The following is a 20356-nucleotide window of genomic DNA, read 5'->3' on the forward strand; positions in this document are numbered from 1 at the left end:
GGCTGCTGGGCCTGCAGGGATGCTGGGAGGTGCAGGGAAACAGCCGTCACCTTCAAAGACCTTCACATCCTAACAAGACTAATGTTCACAAAGCTTCAGACCAGAGTTTACAGGATCCTGATCACTACTCAACATCACCTGTAACTGCCTGTTGGTGGTTTGAAAGAAAACGCCCCAAAGGGAGCAGCACTATTAGGAGGTGTGGCTTTGTTGGAGTAGGTGTGGTCTTGTTGGGCTAAGTGTGTCACTGTGGAGATGGGCTTTGAGGTCTCATATGTGCCCAAGATACCATCCAGTGTCTGAGACCATTTCATGTTGCCAGCAGAATTCTCAGCTACCGTGTACCATGGTAGAGAGCTACCTCTCCAGTACCATGCCTGCCTGCATGCCACCATGTTCCACCATGATGATAATGGACTGAACCTCTGAACTATAAGTAGCCACCTCAATCATACGCTTTCCTTTCTAAGAGTTGCCATGGTCAGTGTCTCTTCACACACACTGAAGGGAGCAGGCAAAAGCACTTCGGCCTAAGTACTGCCATATTGACTTCAGACTTCATTTTACCTGTAGGGTGAAATAAAGTTCAGGCTCCCAAGCTCTAGGGAGCTGAGAACTTTCCAATGGCTGACCCACCTTCTCCCTAAACCATAGAAACAGTTGCTATGCATCTTTAGTTCTCTAAAAACATTATGGCTGTTCCCAACAACAAAAAGAATAAATGAACCTGATTGATTGGAGAAAAAGGCTTGCATTGTATGTCGGTTAACACTGATGGAACACACAAGGAAAGTCCCTAATCTTTGACTTCTAATTGGTGAAAATTGTAACTATAACTTGGCAACAAACGTTTGTGATTTTTGTGCTTATAAACCCTGCTTCCGCCCTTGCCCAAGAGAGCTGCTCCTCTTTGTACCTTTAAACTCTAATACTGCTGGAAACGAGGTGCTCCAAGGACAGAAATGGTGCCTCTTTGTCACATGAGATGGCTAAGCCTAGGCTATACGGCTGTAGCTCTGCCAGAACCAAGCCGCTGGTTCAGGCAACTCATTTTCACTTCTTTGAAGCTGTAGATTGTACTGCTGGCTGTCAGGCCACACTTCACGAAGACATATGGGGAAGGGCAGCAAGATGATTCAGTGTGTAAGGTGCATGCTGCCAAGGCTCACTACCTGAGCTCAATTCCCAGAACCTACATTGTGGAGAAAACCAACTCTTACAAGTTGTCCTCCAACCTACACATGCACATACACATGTGCAGGCACAGGGGTGCGCGTGCGCGCGCGCACACACACACACACACACACACACACAAAATGGGGGGTGTTTATAAAATACAAAAATAAAGGAAATAAGAATTCTAGAGCATAGAATTAATAGTAATGAAGCCATAACAATTACAGGCTACAGAGGATTCCGAAACTAAGGGGAGGGGTGGAAATTAAGCACCCATGAGCAAGGCTTTGAGGCTTTCTCTCACAGGGGCCTACTGGGTTATCCTGGGCAGCGCGGTAGGACCTTGGAACGGGGTAAAAACATCTTCTGACTCGCACTTAAGCATTAAGGCCCAGCTCTGGCTCAGCCCAGCTGGTTCACTCCCACTGGGGAAGCAGATAAATCCTGCCTTGCCCAGATAGGCAGTCTCTCTCACAGGAAGTCAGAAGTCCTTACTCCTGAGTGGCAAGCAAAAGCATAATCCTTGACCAAATCTACACTCTGTTCTTTATCATCTATTAAAGGCCTGTTCTGAAAGACTCAGAAACATCTGGATAAACCCAGGGACCTGGATGCCCAGGACCAGGGTTTAAAGTATCTCTAGAGGTGGGGAGGGGTCTGGGATGATTTCCCTAGAAGCTCATAATGGAGATAAGGCGGCATCCATCACCTCAGCTTGTAATAAACAGTATTTTCTTCCCTAGCGGTAGAGGACTTCTAGCCTTCAACCCCACCAAGGTCACCAACTGTCTGTGCTTCCCCTTTAGCCACTCCCCGTGTGTTCTGCCCCACCCCCAAGACAGACACACCCTCCAGCCTGCCAGAGGCCTGACTGTAAATACTTCTGAGATAGTTACATAAATGAAGGGCCCCTGCTTTAGGGATTCCTTCTTGCTCTGTTGCCTCAATACTTACTTTTTCTCTTGCCACAGGAAGACCCCGGGACCCACAGACTCCCTGCAGGAAAGCACCATTGAGAGGCTACCTCTGTTGCCTCTGATTGGATCCCGTTTAGGGTCTGCCAGAGAACGAAAGTTCCATTTTCTTTCTCAAGGTCTCATGAAGCAAATAATTATCTTATAGTTATTTTTAGTTGAAAAGCATTTTCTCCTGCAAACATCCACAGTCTGATGGTTACTGGACCTCAGTGCCCAACAGAACCGTTGTTCTAGGGTTTCTGCAGCTGCCTGGACCTTTTACTTCAGACACAGACTCCAAGTAGCTGTCATGATAGAAGCAGACCCCTTGCTGGACCTGCTGGAGGCTCCTTAGCATTTAAGAAAGAGAAGTTCATACTGGAACACTTTAAAATGGAACTGCTTTACTCCAACAAAACAAAAATGAAGTCTACAGTGTTGTCAGCCTTCATAATGAAGCGTAGGTCCGTCTTGGCTGCAGAGGTGCTGGACTGAGCAGCTGATGTTTCACCAATACTAAACACTCCTGTGAAAACTTCAGTCATTTCCAGATGTTGCCAAACATCCAGATGTTCAGAGGCAGACACCTAAAGCACCCAGACTTAATGTCTACGTGTGTATTTTACTGGGCTGCATTAAAATATCTTGACAGAAGAAGGGCTAATGACATTTCTGAAGACGCCCCAACTTACATGAGAAAGGGATGTCTCCACTCCCCTACAGAGAGTGCACAAGGGTGCACAGACAAGTAACACATCCTCTGTGGTTTACTTTAGAAACACTCCCAGTGTCCAGCTTGGATCTGTCTGGTTTCAATGAGGCCTAAATGGTGTCCTCTCTTTATTAGTTATGCTCTCATCAGGGACACCCTCTGAGCGCACTCCAGTTAGGTCAGCCAGGGTCAGCAGGGAACACACGACAATCCTTTAATGGTTGCTGAGTGCCTTCTCAGCCACAGCAACAGAACGTCACAAGTCTGGAGCCGCACCCTGACCACTGACCCTGGGGACTGCTACGGTGACAGCATGCTCTCCCACACTCGATTCCCTACAAATTACACCCAACAGATGTCCACCATGGATTCAGAGCCCATCCACCAAGACCTGATGTTGGATTGGCCAAACATCTCAGACCAACAAGAGGGCAATGCCTGAAGGTGAGTCAACACCGGCTCCCACCTCCTCTTTCTCCCACACCCTTCCCCACATCCATCCGACTGAAATCAGGGAATCTTGCTCTTAGCCAAATGAAGCCCCTTCTACCAATCGAGAGCGGATCTGGGCAAAAGTTCTTCAAAATGGGTTGAGAGCATCAAGGACTCCTGTGGCCCTTTCAGAGCGTCTGTGAGTGTTTTGATAACAATAAGACTCCACAGATGCTCCTTGTCTTTTCTAGCTGGCGTGTGCCCTGGAAAGAAAATCCAGAGATGAAATGGTGAAGGAATAAACTGTGCTAGCCGGGCAGGAATCAAAGGGGCGGTGCAAAATTTCACTGTTCATCCCTGAGCTCACAGCAGTCACACAGTCTCTGCCTTGCTGTTTCAAAAGCCAGCTTCACTTAAGAATAGAGTTGGCAGAGGCAGGCAGATCTCTGTAAGTTCGAGGCCAACCTGATCTACAGAGAGAATTCCTGGACGGACTCCAAAGTTACACAGAGAAACGGAGAAACCCTGCCTCAAAAACCTGTGTATGTGTGTGTGTGTGTGTGTGTGTGTGTGTATGCAGTAATAGTCTTAATTTTATTACACATTTTATATAGACAAAAATGAGAATTTTATATGATAAAATGAGGTCTGCTTAAAATAGTCCCACTGTATACACAGGTCCAGTAAGGAAAACATCCTGGCCCCTTCCTGTCGCAAGGCCAGCTACTCATGTTTCCAAGTGAGGACGAGAGAGAGAAAAGGGGAGGGCTGGCCATGCTGGCGCATGCCTTTGATCCCAGCAACGGAGAGACAGAGGAGGATGAACCTGTGACTTTAAGGCCAGCCTGATCTACACAGTGAGTTCCAGGATAGCCAGGGTACACAGCGAGATCCTGGCCCCTACCCTACCACCCCAAAACGTAACAAACTGTAATTACTCAGACTTATATTCTTGATAGACATATTCTTGAAAATCAACTAGCAAAATTATAAATTCAGGTACAAAACAGGCAAAGGGGTTCAGACACACTGTGCAAGGTCATTAACATGGCTTCAGATCCATTTGTTACCAGCATTTAGAAGGCATTCCTGGTCCTGTTACTAAAAAATACTGACTACGACCACATGATGCTGCTGAAATACTTCATGCTCTACCTCTGCACGGGTGCAAAACTAGATTTCCTTCCCCTACTTCAACAGAAACCCAAGGGACTATGTGCAAAAGTAGATTTAAGAACTGCACCTTTTGGCAAGGCAGTATTCGTACACGCCTTTAATCTCAGCAGAAGTAGACGGATCTCTGTGAGTTCACAGCCAGCATGGTCTAAAGAGTGAGTTCCAGTGCAGTCAGGAATACACAAAGAAACCCTGTCTCAAAAACCAAAAAAAAACTGCACCTTTTATTAAGCTACACTTTTTGTTTTTTGTTTTGTTTCTTAAGACAGAGTATCTCTGTAAACTCGCTTTGTAGATCATGTGGCCTCAAACTCACAGAGAACCACCTAACTCGGCCTCCTAAAAGCTGGGATTAAAGGTGAGTGCCATCAACACCTGGTTTACTAAACTAGACTTTAAAAGATACAGAAGCATACCGAACAGTGTGACTGTTAGGAGCTGAACTGCCCCTTGCCCAAGTGTGCAGGCTGACGCTCAGTGTGACTGTGGATAAAGAGTTCACAAGGCTACTTCGGAGCAGGCACGTTGTGGGTGCAGCTGAACGAAGCCTTCGGTGCAGTGTTTTAATCCCAGGGGAATCTTCTTCATGAGGTCACAAGGGAAGGTGAGATGGCCAGAAAGTGAATAAGCTCAAAACCCAAGCAACTATATGCAGGCACCCTGGTCTCAGGTCTCCAGTCTACGGAGTAATGGGGAAATTATTTTTGTTTTCTTAGACACCCAGGCTACAGCATTTGTAAAGCAGCTGGAGATAGCTAAAATAGCCCATTTTCACAGGTATTAAACAATTCTATGCAGTCTAACATTACCATATAATTCTTATTTTGCTATTTTTCTTTTCTATGTATATGAGTACTTTGCCTGTATGCAAGTCTATGTACCATGTATGTGCGTGGTGCTGGAGGGTGTCAGAAGAGAGTGTTGGATCCCCTGGAACTGTGGGCTACAGACCATTGTGAGCATCTATGTAAGAACTCAAACCTAGATCCTCTGGAAGGGTAGCCAGTGTCCTTAACCACTAAGCCACATCTCCAGCCCCTATTTTGCTATTTTTCATGAGATAAATGTATCAAAACTTTTTTTGTAATTTGTAGTATGGTAAATACCAATACATGAACTGTCTTCATTTAAAAAGTCCTTTGAGCCAGGTGGTGGTGGCACACCCCTTTAATCTCAGCACTCGGGAGGCAGAGGCAGGAGGATCGCCATGAGTTTGAGGCCAGCCTGGCCTACAAGAGGCTTCAAAGCTACTCAGAGAGACCCTGTCTCAAAAACAAAACAAAACAAAAAAAGTCCTTTGGGGAGCTGGAGAGATGGCTCAGAGCTTAAGAGCATAGGCTCTTCTCCTAGAGGTCCTGAGTTCTATTCCCAGTAAACACACAGTGGCTCACAACCATCTGTAATGACACCTGGTGCCCTCTTCTGGCCTGCAGGCATATATGCAGATAGAATACTATATATATAATAAATAAATCTTAAAAATTATTTGAAAGATAAAGTCCTTTGGGGTCCTGTTATACCCCCATGAAGATGAAGCCACATCACTCAGAGGTTGCTAGAGCTTCCTTCTGCAGAAAGGAACCCTCCTGTGCACAGCTCGAATGTTTACCAAGACCAAGTACAACCCCACAATCCCTGGTTGTTTGAGAGGTGTCCACCCATATCACATGGAGGCTCATTGCAAGAGTGTATAGTCTCTAGCAAAAGTTTGGATTTCCAAACAGGAAAATGAGTCCATGTAGAAACAGCTCTCCCCCAATGGGAGACGCAGGACTCGCATTCCCAGTTTGGAGAATCGGACTCGGTCAACTGACAAGCAGTTTGCTTTGTCCTGAGAGGCTTGACATGTTATATGTTAAGAGTCAAAACCAAATATGCAAAGGAACTCATCTTGCCCGACGCGCTAACTGCATCCCCGCCACCTGCACGAAGGAAGCACCACTTACTCGCCTTCCACCTATTCCTGGAAACAACCTCGGAATGGAAGGGCAGCGCTGCTCTTGGAGATGGACCAGCAAACCTGGGAAACCACAGGAGCAGCTGGTAAAGGACTGGCGAGGAAGGAGCGCTCGTATTCCACAGCCAAACAAAACAGAGCCTGCAGCTCCTGTTACCACGATTGGCTATTCCCACCCTCAGTGACGTAGAGTCCGGGGTAAGATCTGTAAAAGACTTCCACCTCAATCAAGACCAGCGACTGTTGGAGCTCAGTCAGGAGCTGCTGGGCCATTTTCTTCTGCTGAATGTCTCAATTATGAATGAAAACTAAATGTGACTAGACCCTTGGCAGAGCGATGTACCAAATGAGAGAGGGAGGACTCAGGTCCCATTGTTGGGGAAAGATAAATGGATGCTGAACTACCATGGGCAGCGCAGAGTCTGGAGTATAGCTGGGGGCAGGGCAGCAGTGTCCGCAAGGCTCAGTCATTCAACAGTGACACAAGCCCGCAATACTTCCATCACAGAGAGGCACAGCCAGCAGGCCCAGCTCATGGTTGCTGGGACAGAGAGCAAAGATTGTAAATGTGACTCGTTGTTCCTCACTGTACCCACACCAGGGTGGATAGAAAAGGGAACCAGGAAAGTTCATTGGTATACTCTGCTGGAGGAGGGATGTGGTGGGCCCCCAAAGGCATGTGTGCTAAAGGCCTGGTGCCCAGATGGTAGGATTAGGAGGTACTGTGGACTTCCAAAGGGTTGCTCTCAGCTCATTGTGGGTAGCCCCAAAGATGAATGCAGGAAGCTGGCCCATCCCAGTCCTCACTGAGTTCACAGCACAAACAGTTTGCTATCCTATGTGCTCCCACCATGATGCACGGGACTCAACATGAACACAAAGCAATAGTCACCTGATCTTGGACTAAAATTTCCAGAGGCATGAATAAAAAGCAATCTGTTTCTCTTTATGATTGTGTCTCATCTCCCATTGTCAGAACATGAAGCTGAGTAAAATCAGTGTAAAGACACGTGATCTACTTTAAACTGTCAAAAGGCTCACACCTAGCCTGGGCCATGTGACTCCTGTTGTCTGTAAATAAAGGCACCTATTATTTCCATTATCTTGGCTAATTATTATGTCTGAAGTCAAAGCAGCACTTAACTCTTTGGAATTATCATATAGCAGGCACAAAGAAATTTCATATAGAATCCTAAGTTATGGAATTGGTTGAACAATAGAAGATGAATGCTGGGATTAAAGGGGTGTGCAGCCACCACCCAGCTAAATCCTGTTCCCCCTTTTAAAAATTGTACTAGTAATTTAAAACCACACCAAGAATCTACCTTATCTGTAACCATCTCTATCAAGTTTGTTTTTTACGAAAAAATTAAAGAAAAAATGTACAAACATGTTTAGAAAGTGCTTAGATTATGGTAGCATGTCATTGTAAGGCTGTATCCAAACCAAGAGTTGATTGGTGACCATCCTAGAGGGAAAGCTTAGTAGAATGAGGGCAGGTCCACTTACACCGAACCCCTCCCTCTTTATTCCTTACTCCCAGGATATACCCAGGAATTAACAATATGCATTACTCTGGTGATTAGGTAAACAATATATACTCAAATTCTAATGATAGAAAACTTTCTAGTAATTTCTCTATTTTGAACTATGTGAGGATGAAACAGAATCAACAACTGTGTTCAAGTCTTTGTTCCAAATTACTACTCATGATTATGAAAGAAACCAGGAAACAAAACCCTTCGATAGTTACATAAAAACATGCTTGTGTTTCATAAATGTTTCAATTCTAAACAAAATTGCAGCTCAACTCACAGGAGGTCAAGGTCATTACATACTTACTGGCATTCTGGGTTAAACTGAAAATAAGCAAAATTTTTTAAGTTTGGAAAGTGTCTATCTTCCAGTTGATCTTGGGGGACATCTCCTCTTTACCTAAATCTCTATTACAGTCAGTCTTGCCTTTACCAAGGCAAAGATACTGTGTGGGATACCTACCAGGCCTCTTACTGTTCCTACAAAAAACTTCTCCATGCTAAGAAATACATATACTGGCTCAACAACTCCCTAGACATTTCCTGACCTCCGAGTTTGCTTAGTAGTTCTCAAGGAAAGGGTGGTGAGCACAGATGTTAAACAAAGAAGAAGCAAACGTCTCTAGGAAAGAAAACTAGATGTATAAAAATTAAGTAGGGGACTGACTAGTCCTAAAACAGAAACCAACACACCCCAGTGGTAGCAGGACAGCGTGGCCAATCTTGTCACTTGCTTTTTTTAGGGTCTAACTGTTGTTTGTACAGCATCTTGATGAAATTATGTGTATATTAACACATACATAAGTATACACAAATATGACTTATCTTACCCTTCTTCCCAGAGAGCATGTCTAGCCTCTCAGAGCTACGACTGAACCTCACCAGCCAATGGAGCACTTGGCATTAGACTCTCAAACCATGAAAACAACTGGCAACTTACAGTTTAATGACACTTAATTTTTTTCTATTTTCATATGATAGAAATTACCTTTAAAAGTAGCTAGACCAAATCTGAAACGCAAAATCTCGAGACTGTTTCTTTTTTAAAAAATTTTTTAAAAATTTTTTAATGATTTATTTAACTATGTACATTGGTGTGAAGGTGTCAGATCCTGTGGACTGCATTTTCAGACAGTTGTGAGCTGCCATGTGGGTGCTGGGAATTGAACCCGGGTCCTCTGGAAGAGCAGTCAGTGCTCTTAACCGCTGAGCCATCTCTCCAGCCCAAGAGAGACTGTTTCTTTTGAGGTAATAGGTCTAGACTAGCTTCAAGGTCACTCTGAAGCTTCTGGTTCCCAGTGCTAGAACTGTAGGCATGCACTGCCACACCCAGCAACAAGACAAGGGTATTTTTAATGCATCTTTACCACACACATCTGTATAAAATGAAGGAGAGGGCGGGAGGGAGAAGGGAGAAGGAGGGAAGGAGAAAGGGAGGGTAGGATAGATTCAGAAGAAAGCAAGGTGGCCCTAAAACAGAAATTGAACATGGCTCTGCAGAAATCAATACTGGACTTGACTGCCAAATTCTGACGAGGAGCTGAAACCTCCGTGCTAATGTTTCCTGGAGTTGATACTACCAAAGCTGTCCACAGCTTGGATTTATGTCATAATCCACGCACTGCGCTTCACCCTGTTCTCATGTCCTGTACAACCACAGAACACACACATCAGAGAACTAGTTCTGAAGGAAGGTTGTAGGCTTGGAGACTAGCACCCAAGCCTGGGCACACTGCATGTCTCCAGCAGCATGCAGCTCTTGCTGCTGCTCTCAGGGCATTCTTTTCATCCAAGAACACGAGATGAGGACACACGTGCCAACTGCTTTACAGCTGCCAGAGAGCATGGCTTAGAAGGTATTGTATGTGAACAAAAATACAAAGGAAGCAACGCCCTGGTTTTTAAGAGGCTGCTCCATTAAGAAAATGAAGCTCCTCTTTGTGTAGTATTGTACTGCTGAGAAGGGTTCTGCATTAAAGTCAGCATGAGCAAAGTGCTTCCATTATTGCTAGCCAGGTCACCGGATAACCGGGTGCCTCCATCACTGCTAGCTGGGTCACTGGATAACCAGGTGCCTCCATCACTGCTAGCTGGGTCACTGGATATCCAGGTGTGCCTCCATCACTGCTAGCCAGGTCACCAGATAACCGGGTGTGCCTCCATCACTGCTACCTGGATCACCAGATAACCGGGTGTGCCCCCATCACTGCTAGCCGGGACACTGGATAACTGGGTGCCTCTGAGCACCTTAATTCTATCTTGCTTTCTCTTCTCTATTTTTATTTTCACTCCCCCAGGCTCATAGAGAAAGAAGGTCCCGCTGACTTTAGAAGTAAATTCAAACAGCAGCTGGCTGTCAGTATAGGAAGAAGTCCAAGGAGTCTAAAACATCAATGGCAAATTCTGACACAGGCCACATAGGCCAGCCCACACCTTGCCCCATCAGAGCGATATCATACTGGCTCCGTGACAAGGGGCTTTCAGTCTAAAACCCAAGAAGAAAGTCTTTATGAATAGAAGCTGTTTAAACAGCCAGAGACTGGAAACCACAGTTCCTCCACTGCCCCTTGCCTTGAGGCTTTGGAAACATGAAGACTGTGTTATTAGCCACGGCCCACTTTGTGAACACTCCCCACTTTATTCTCACGCATGGGGTACCTTACAAGTGGAGACGGGGAAAAATACACGTTCTAAAACTTCATTAAAAGACTACCTTGATGAAAAATGACTGCCTAAATTCTCTTTATCTGCTGTGTTGCACCAGGGTAATCATGTCCTCACACCTGCTACTGTGACAATGTAGCTTACATGGGTTCCTGACAGAGTTCACGTAGTGCGAGTTCTTCAGTCCTTCAGACAGCAGGACAGCGGTGTCCACTTCCTTATGGGAGGATTAAGGCACCAATGATCACAACATGGCCATCACCAGGAAATACACTGGGAAACCCTGGGCAATGTTTCCTTTCCCCACTAGAAAGACTCTCAAAACCACTCACTTGAAAGAAGCAGTCACCAACCTTCCTACTGTCAATCAAAAAGTTTATTAAAACGGGCAGTGGTGGTGCATGCATTTATTTCCAGCACTTGAGAGGCAGAGACAGGCGGATCTCTACGAGCTTGAGGCCAGCCTGGTCTACAGAGTGAATTCTGGAACAGACAAGGCTACATAGAGAAACCTTGTCTTGAAAACAAAAACAACAAAAAAGTTTATCAAACTTTTTATTATGAGGTGGAATCAATCATTGCCTTGAACAAAGAGGAGAAAGGAGGATGAGAAACAACTATAAATCTATAGAGAATTCTCCTCCAGCTACTAAGGCCAATGCGATGCTTGGTACTGAGTGTCAACTTGCCTGCACAGAAAGATGTCTAGGCAAAGAAGCTCTGACATTGGATGTGTTATCGTGGAAGTGTTTCCAGGGGCGGGGGGAGGCTAACACGTGGGGGCCACTGAGGGGGAAAGACCCACCCTTAATGTGGGGGCACCATCCAATAGGCTGGAAGCAAAGGAGTTAGAAGAGGAAACGTGTGCGTGCAGGCACCGTTCTTTCTGAGTAAGTATGAATACAGCTGCTGCCACCATCCACAGACATTAAACTCCAGCGTCTCCAGTTTTTCAGTGTGGACGCAACACAAGCAGAGCTCTAGGAAGCGCCAGACTCCAGCAGCAGTTTGCAATTCCTGGGCCATCTGGTTTCACAGACTGACAACTATCAGATTCTCTGTCTTCAGCAGATAGCCCGTTACTTGGCGAACCTACTGCTGGGGTGCTACAGTAACGATACATAACATCAATGAGCAAAAACAAGTAGCATGTTAACAGGGCACACGACTTTGCTTCCCACATTCAAGAAAACATAGTAGCTAGAGGTGTCCTGGTAAACTCAATAATCTAGTTCAAGGTGGGTATAATGCAGGTTATACACACTCTACAACTATGGATCTCAAGCTTGAGCGTTGAATTCTTCCTCCTGTGTTTAAAATGTTTAATAGCTGCATGGTCCATGCTGGATTTGTAACCCCATGCCCACAAACACTGAGGAAGTCAATGAAATTAAACTCAGAGGAAATCTGGAAACACCCAAACCATCTGTTTTTCTTCCTTTCCAGTTTGGACCAATTGACAGGTATGGTTGTTTTTAACACGGATGGCCCCCCAGAGACTCCTGGGTTTGAATGCTTGCCCCATAGGAAGTGGCACTGTTAGGAGGCGTGGCCTTTTTGGAGTAGGTGTGGCCTTGTTGGAGGAAGTCTATCACTATGGGGGCAGGCTTTGAGGTCTCATTTGCTAAAGCTACATCCAGTGTGGCATAAGGTATCCTTTTGCTGCCTGTGGATAAAGATGCAGAACTCTCAGCAACCGCTCCAGCACCATGTCTGCCTGCACACTGCCATGTTTCCTGCCATGATGATAAGGGACTAATTCTCTAAATCTGTAAACCAGCCCCGATTAAATGTTCCCCTTTATAAGAGTTGCTGTGGTCATGGTGTCTCTTCACAGCAATAGAAATCCCAAGATGACAGGCTTTCTTTAAAAAAAAAAATCAACTTAATAATGCATAGTACGAGTGCTTTCAGACGCCCAGTAAGCTAGGCCTAAGTCTTCTTGGGAAGTCTTCTAGCAACTAGAGGAGGCTAATGGGTACCGACAAAAGTCTTGCATACAAGAGAGCTGGTGGCCTTGACTGACTTATTTTAGAGGGCTCTGTGTGTCTACACTGGAAGTTCAGAAGCGGAGGGGGTGGGGGTAGGACCTTTGCTAACCAAGGGGGCTTTTATGCTCAAGCCAGATGTTGTCATTACAGAAGCAGCTGAAAATAGTTACAACTGATCTGAATCCTGAAAACGTCCAGAGATACGTGCCAGCAGCCTGGGAGAACTGGCGGCTCAAAACCCTCAGGTCTTATCAACAGTGTTAACAACAAGCTCTTCTATGGAGTCTTCTGGGACTCAGTTCTTTTCCTGTAACCCAGTGAACGCTTTCTTCGCCGTGTTTTCAAAGTGCCTATTAATTAGAACATTTTCTCAACTATCCCTAAGAACATAACGAAAGGAGGATGGTTAAAGGGAAAGGATGGGAACACGGTCCAGGGTGAAAACTTGCGGGGAAGTGAACTAGAGACTTTCTGAATCTACAGTAGGATTGGTCAAGACCCTACACAGTAGGCAGGGGTTTATGAGCCCATGGATTTCTAGGCAAGGTACATGCTGCTTGGGAAAAAGAAGGAGCCTGACCAGAACTCCAAACAGTGCTGAGGGAGGCTCACTCAAGGAAGCATCCGCAGGCTGTCCACAGGCTAGTCACATCAGCAATGTCTGTCGCTCTCTAAGGCTCTTTCTCGTGTCTCTTGTTTCTTGACCTCCTTCATCTCCCCACTCTTCGGCATGTTAGACTGAGATTCTGCTTTTTACAAATAAGACCCTCAACTAAAACAGCAAAAATGCTCCTGGAATTCCAAAAGTGTCTCTTTCTGTCTCACAGACTCAATGTCAAAAATGCATCCAGTCATGCAACTAAGAATGAACTTCGAGAAGATGGCTGTCTTTTCTTATGGCTAAATGAACCAATAAGGAAAACCAGATGGCCTCTTGTTCTCACCCTGGTCCTCATTTCGGGGGCATAAATTTTCATGAGGAGACACTTCAACACCAAAACCAGATGAGTTAATTCTTTTTATTTAATTGTTCCTAGAGAAAAAAATGGAGGAGAACAGTGGTTGCCTATTAACGCTCTGGCCTTCCACCATTCACACTCTGGTTAAAGTACAAGCTACTAGCTAAGGTTATATCACTAAAACACACTCACCATCATACACATTGAGGGAACGCATGTCCCTGTTTAGCAATGTCGGCCGTAGACCCAACCTCACCACAATAAGCAATATCCTATAATTGGGTTAATATCCTTCAGTTTCCATTAAGCTGTGTGTGCACTATTATTCCTAAACACACACTTCAAATGTAAGAGCACAGCCGGGCAGTGATGCACACCTTTAATCCCAGTACCCGGGAGGCAGAGGCAGCAGATCTCTATGACCTTGAGGCCAGCCTGGTCTACAGGTTAGGTTCCAGGATAGCCAAGGATACAGGGAGAACTCCTGTCGAGAGAGAGAGAGAGAGAGAGAGAGAGAGAGAGAGAGAGAGAGAGAGAGAGAGAGAGAGAGAGAGAGAGAGAGAGAGGTGAGGACACTCGGGGCAAGACTTCTTTGCAAACAAAATGAGGACCAGCAAGATGGTGGGTAACAGTACCTGCACTGCTAGTCTGGTAAGGGAGGTCAATAGCCGGAAGGAAAGAATCTCTGACATTATGTGTCCACCATTATGCAAGCACTGCTTTAACATCTACCATACCCACCCTCCCATTCTCCTGATCTGGCTCTCACATAGACACACTCACAATAATTAAAAAATTTTTTTAAAAGAATGATATTGTTGGTATCTTTAACATTCACTGGACCATAAGAAATAAGTGATTATAAGTATCAAGAACCAAAAACATTTCTGCTTCATTTTACACTTGTGTTAACTTCTACAGCTGTTCAAATTAGATAAAATAAATATGTCAGCTCAAGAAAGAGAGGGAATCATTCCTGCTACATATTAAAGGTGAGCAGTCTCTGGTGTGATATGGTACTTTCTGCCACAGATGGCTCCATGCCTGCCATCCACTGACCAAAACCCTGTCCCGGCATCCTGTGCCAGGCGATGATGTTTCAGAAAGCATTACCTTCAAGCTTCCCTGAAGCCAGAAGGCTCAAAAGACATTTCTGGATAAAAAGAGTAAAGAAAATACCCTTTGTTGTGATACATAAGAAAACAGTCCACTTACCTAAAGACAGAGGAAAAAAAGAGAGAAAGGAATTTGATGAGCATCGAGCTGAATGGCATTGTATTTTGTCCCTCAACTCCAGGTAAATGCAGGCAAAGAACACACAAATGTGTGGGGTGTTCAGCCAAATGGCATGGCCTCTCAGATGCAAAGGTGGAAGCCAAGAGAAACAGAATCTAATCCACCAAAAAATAAAGGATTCCAGAAACTATTGCTTTTGATACAAGTCATAATTTCACCTTCATATTGCCTGCCAGCGACTGGGTATAGGAATTCCTTTTTCTTCAACTAAGCATGTGCCATCCCCTAAATAGCTAGAACATGCACAATTTTGACAGAGAAATCCTTGACATAGGAAGATATGACTTGATTGCATGTATCTGTGTTTCTTCTACAAATAAGTATGAGAAAACAAAAGTATCTCCTAAATGGAGAGCTTTAATTAAAATTTTTACAATTTTAATATACAATTTTGCTTACAGTATAATCAAATGGTTATTAAACTTATATTACAGGGTATGAGATCTATTATAAATATGGTCATGAATAAATGTGCAGTAAATGTTTCCAGTGTAAACAAGATTTGGCATATGGCAATGAAATATAGCATTGATATTTTTCAAGTGTGGCCTCATGGTAAGGATTTTGGGATTATATCAGCAATATATGCTATTTAGCTTGTATTTTAAATTCATCTCCCAAATGCACTTATTTGTAGATGTGAAATGTATATATTTTTATACATCATATATAGACTCATAGACAAACATTTATACATTCTTACCCCTGAAGTTCATTTGTTTTAGAAGCTAGATGTGAACATAAAGATTCCCTATTTTTCATTCTCCTCTTAGAACTCAGGTATGATTTCTCTACCACTGAGGCTGTATATATTTATTTTTAATGTCATTATTTGATGGGTCCCCCTGATTGGCATTAACAGCACCATCTCCCCTCTCAAGGCAGTCAGAAGACAGCTCTGAAGTCCTGTCAAATTCAGTATTTCCTTTATTCCCCTCAGAAGAGTCACAGGCATCTTAGAAGTTCAGAATCAGAATGAGTGTTGAACCTAGCATGGCCACTGACTAACCTGCCCATGTTGCTGTGGTTGTACCAGCTACCCGAAATTCTTCTACGAAAATTAAACCACTGAAGATGGTTTGCACTGGAGTTGATAAATGCACTGGTGTATGATTGGTGCTCAAGAAACATGTTCACAACCTTTTCTAGAGACATCCAGCAAAGGTGACAGTCCTCTGGAATTCCCTCAAGGAACCATATTTAAACCAGCTTGGTGTGAACATTTATTGATTCATTGATTGGGACCTGATCTCTCTACACTACCCTGGCTGTCCTGGAACTCACTGTATAGACTAGACTGCCCTGGAACTCACAGAGATCCACCTGTTTCTGTCTCCTGAGTGCTGGGAATAAAGGCATGTACCACTATGCCTGGTAAGCCTGAGTCTTGATGCAGAAATATTTGGAATTAAATAGTATTGCCAGGCCAAGGAATACCTTGGCTAAGAACCCTACCACCCCTAGGGCTCTGAGTGCCTTCAACATTCTCCCAGGGCAGTTTGGAATTTTCTCCAAAGTGGCCTGAGGTGTGGCATAGACAGGAGGAATATATAGAAGCAGTTAGTCAGTCTGCTTGGCCACAGCACTGCCAACTACACCAAAGGAAAACTCGCTACTTCCTCAGTAGAGATGTCTTGATATTTTCATAGCAGACTCACTAGCACCTATGTTTAGTGGCCTCTGTTTTTAAGATCAGTCTTCCCTCCCACTAGTGCAAGAACCTGAACCAAGGCTTTTGTATCCGAGAGACAAATGCCATACCACCTACAATGGATGCACTGAACCGTATCTCCAGTGATCAGTCTCTGTTTCAACCAAATATATCCATCTTTTGTTGTTGTTGGGGATTTTTCTTTTTGGGCGGGTGGGGTGGCAACAGAGTCTCCTGCAGCCCAGGCTGACCTGGAACTCACTATGTAGCCAAATCATCCTTTTACATCTTTTCTGCTCTGCCCCAATGCTCGGAATTGCAGGACTATGCACCTCCACAACCACTTTTAACTTTTGTGTGTGTGTGTTGGGGGGTGTGGAGAGTGGGGGAGTAGTTCTGTGGGGAGAGTGTTAGAGCATGCATTCATGTGTGTGTATAATACCATCTCTCAGTTAGAATTATAAAATCTTACAACGGGTGTTCCTATTTTTTTCTTTTTTTTTTAAGATTTATTTATTTATTATATATACAGTGTTCTGCCTGCATGTATGACTGCAAGCCAGAAGAGGGCACCAGATCTCATTACAGATGGTTATGAGACTCTATATGGTTGCTGTGAATTGAACTCAGGATCTTTGGAAGAGCAGCCAGTGCTCTTAACCTCTGAGCCATTTCTCCAGCCCCCATTTTTTAAAAAATATTTATTTATGTATTTATGTATTTACTTATTTATTATGTATACAATATTCCGTCTGTGTGTATGCTTGCATGCCAGAAGAGGGTACCAGAACTCATTAGAGATGGTTATGAGCCACCATGTGGTTGCTGGGAATTGAACTCAGGACCTTTGGAAGAGCAGGCAATGCTCTTAACCACTGAGCCATCTCTCCAGCCCCCCGGGTGTTCCTATTTGACAGGGTTGGTGAGTTTTACATACTTAGCATCCAGCAAAACAATGAAAATAAACAGGACGTGGGAGAAATAATTATGATGAAAGAATTCATAAAATTTACTGGAATTTAGACTATAAACCTTAATTCAATGATGTGTATCAAAGCCTGCTTGCTAAATGATGTTCCCCATGCTCCAAAGGAAAATGAATATGGCACACAGTGGTAACGTGATGAAAATGAGATATCCAAAGGAATCTTCATTCAGCCACATAAGACACTTCAACTGAAACTCAGGCATGCCTCAAGAAAACTAGCTATCTATGCTTCCTTAGTCCTAGAGTCAATAAAAAGGTAAATCGCTCTATTCAAAGATGGGAGACATTTGTGTACTCTTATCAAAACTATGCGTCCTACCTCCTTGAAGTTATCAAAAGCTGATAAAATTATTTCATGCCCGCCTCTGACGAGACAAACGGCTGCCAACAGCTCCAAGACAAGAGCCTTTGTTCTGTCAAAACAAGAGGAGAGAAAAACATAAATCACTGAAGGAGACATAATGAGTCAGCTGCTCCTTCCAGAATGAACACCTAGGGAACTGAGCACTGGCCCGCACACTCATTAAACCTTCAGAAACTACAGGGCACCAAGCGCATTCTGAGACCTTCCTAAGTATGCACTCTGCAGTAAATGTGGACTGTGTATGGGTGGTCAGCTTTAACAGTCAATAGCATAACATGACAAAATTCAAAATCAGAGGGAATTAATGTTCTGCCTTTCACTTTTGGAACTGGAGCCATTGAAAATCCCACACAAGTTTCTAGTATTTCTTTCTTTTTTTTTTTTTAAAGATTTATTTATTTATTATGTATAGAACATTCCTTTCCTGTATGCTTGCATGCCAGAAGAGGGCACCAGATCTCATTATAGATGGTTGTGAGCCACCATGTGGTTGCTGGGAATTGAACTCAGGACCTCTGGAAGAGCAGTCAGTGCTCTTAACCTCTGAGCCATCTCTCCAGCCCCTCTAGTATTTCTTCTTAAGTCCGGAACCAGGAAAGTGCCCAATTACAGCTGCATTAATAGAAAAAAAAATTTTCTCTGACTCAAGAAAATAAAGTTGCATTTGCAATCATTTGGCAGAAGTGAGAGATGAATTCAAAGTCTGCAAATAAAACAAGAAGAAAGAAACAGCATTGTTTCTCATCATAAGACTACTTTCGCATTTCATCTTTGTTCCAGAATAAAAGCTACTGCCAGCCTCTTGACAAAGACTGCTCTGAGACTCCACAATGTTGATTGTCTTAAGAAAAATGAATGACAACGTCCCTGTGGCCGAAGTCAGGAACAAGGAAGCAAGACTATTTTGTATTTTAGTAAACTACAAAAGCAGTCACAAAACTAAAATATCCAATATGCATATGGGACTTAACAATTTGTATTCCCTTTGAAATTAAAGAGACAATTTAGAAGCAGAGTTTGTTTATGGGTGGTTTTTTTTTTTTTTTTTTTGAGAGCAATTAACAGTTTCTAGATAATTCTTCAGTCCCTAAAAGGGCATCTGAAGAGAGAGTGTTCACAACTGAAATGCAGAAATCACCGTAAGACAAAATACAACAACCAGAAAGCAAACGGCAAGTAAAATGTCTACAACAGGCGGCGCTGGCCTTGACAGCACACGTAACAAAGGAAACGATGCACACACCCTTATTCATGCATGTTTCTTTTTCAGTTTTTAACTAAGCTACATGTGTGAAAGTAACAAGAGACATAAGGGTACAGTGGGCTGCTTAGGTTTCCTGTTAGCTGGTGCAGCCCAACCCTTAGCAATACTCTCTGGACTCCATGCCTGGGTGAACTGCCCATCAATGTTTTCAGTAGACACACAAAGAACCAGGCTACCCGGGGAATGCAAGGTCAAGTAGAGAAAAGAGCAAGCGCTGTCACAGTGCTGAACTCTGCTCCCTACAGGAGTTTAACCAGGTCAAAGGGACATTCTACAAAGGCAAGGAGTTTACAGCCAGTCGTGCTTGGGGGAGCCACTCTTGGATGATTTTCAATCCTCTGCTTTCCTGGTAAGATTTAGACTTGAACATCACAAACGATGTTTACCTGGGATTCTTGTTGTTCAAACTTAGTGCGATCTCATTGACGGCGTGGGGGTGAGACATGACCATGTTGAAACCATACTGAAATGGAGAGGGGGGGGGGAAAGAAATCATTACAAGCTAAGTTTCAATGTTGATTAAAAAACAGACACTTGGGCTGGTGGTATAGCTCAGTAGAAGAGTCTGCCTCCTATGAGTGAGCCCCGAGATCCAGTCCCCAATACTGCCAAAACTCAGGGACATTTCTGTTTCATGTAACACTTATCCCCTCAGAAGGCAGCTGAGCTCTTAGCACATCAGTGTGAGAACAGACTTCTCTCAAATTCTCAAATGATGCCATCCACTTTAAAGGGTACTTTGCTCATGGGCATCCTTCTGCTATTTATGAATGAACAATGTGTTTTTCTTTTTTTTAAACCAGTGAAAGGCTCTAGTGATTGGAAAATCATATACTCATTAAATCACTATGAAGACCAAACAAAACCGAGTCCTGGTTGAATTCCCAAGAGCACCCTAGATCCGTTTACTCTGCATGTCAAAGTCAAAGCCCTAAAATGTGAATTTTTCAAGCATTCAGGATGACTCTACCACGCACCAAGGGTTGACTCTTCCAGCTTGTAGTCCATCTCCCTAACACACCCCCTACCCCACCCCCCCACAATGGCTATTCTGATGCACACTTCCCCCGTCACTCATACAAACAAGCCAGTCCACATCAAGAATCCGGACACCACTAAGTGAGCAACTACTGGGTATTTTAACCACCCACACAGCTTTGATCATCCTCTTATCTCATGCTGAGAAAATATCTGCAATCAACAGACAAGAGAAAAATAAGAGAAAAAAAAAAGAC

The 20356-nt window shown here is 43.9% G+C and overlaps 1 protein-coding gene across 4 annotated transcripts in view; it reads right to left on the minus strand.

The window, feature by feature from the left end:
* Fmnl2 (formin like 2) overlaps positions 1-20356 on the minus strand; it is a 260793-nt gene that overhangs the window by 35593 nt on the left and 204844 nt on the right. For all 4 annotated transcript variants that reach the window (XM_038337243.2, XM_038337245.2, XM_038337244.2 and 1 more), the window contains exons 8-9: positions 19508-19584; positions 17813-17906 (exon numbers count right to left, since the gene is read on the minus strand). In XM_038337243.2, the coding sequence (XP_038193171.1) occupies positions 17813-17906; positions 19508-19584 (171 nt within the window). The remainder of the gene's footprint in view (positions 1-17812; positions 17907-19507; positions 19585-20356) is intronic.

Source organism: Arvicola amphibius, chromosome 7 (assembly GCF_903992535.2).
Source record: "Arvicola amphibius chromosome 7, mArvAmp1.2, whole genome shotgun sequence".
In the NCBI taxonomy this organism is placed as follows: Eukaryota; Metazoa; Chordata; class Mammalia; order Rodentia; family Cricetidae; genus Arvicola; species Arvicola amphibius.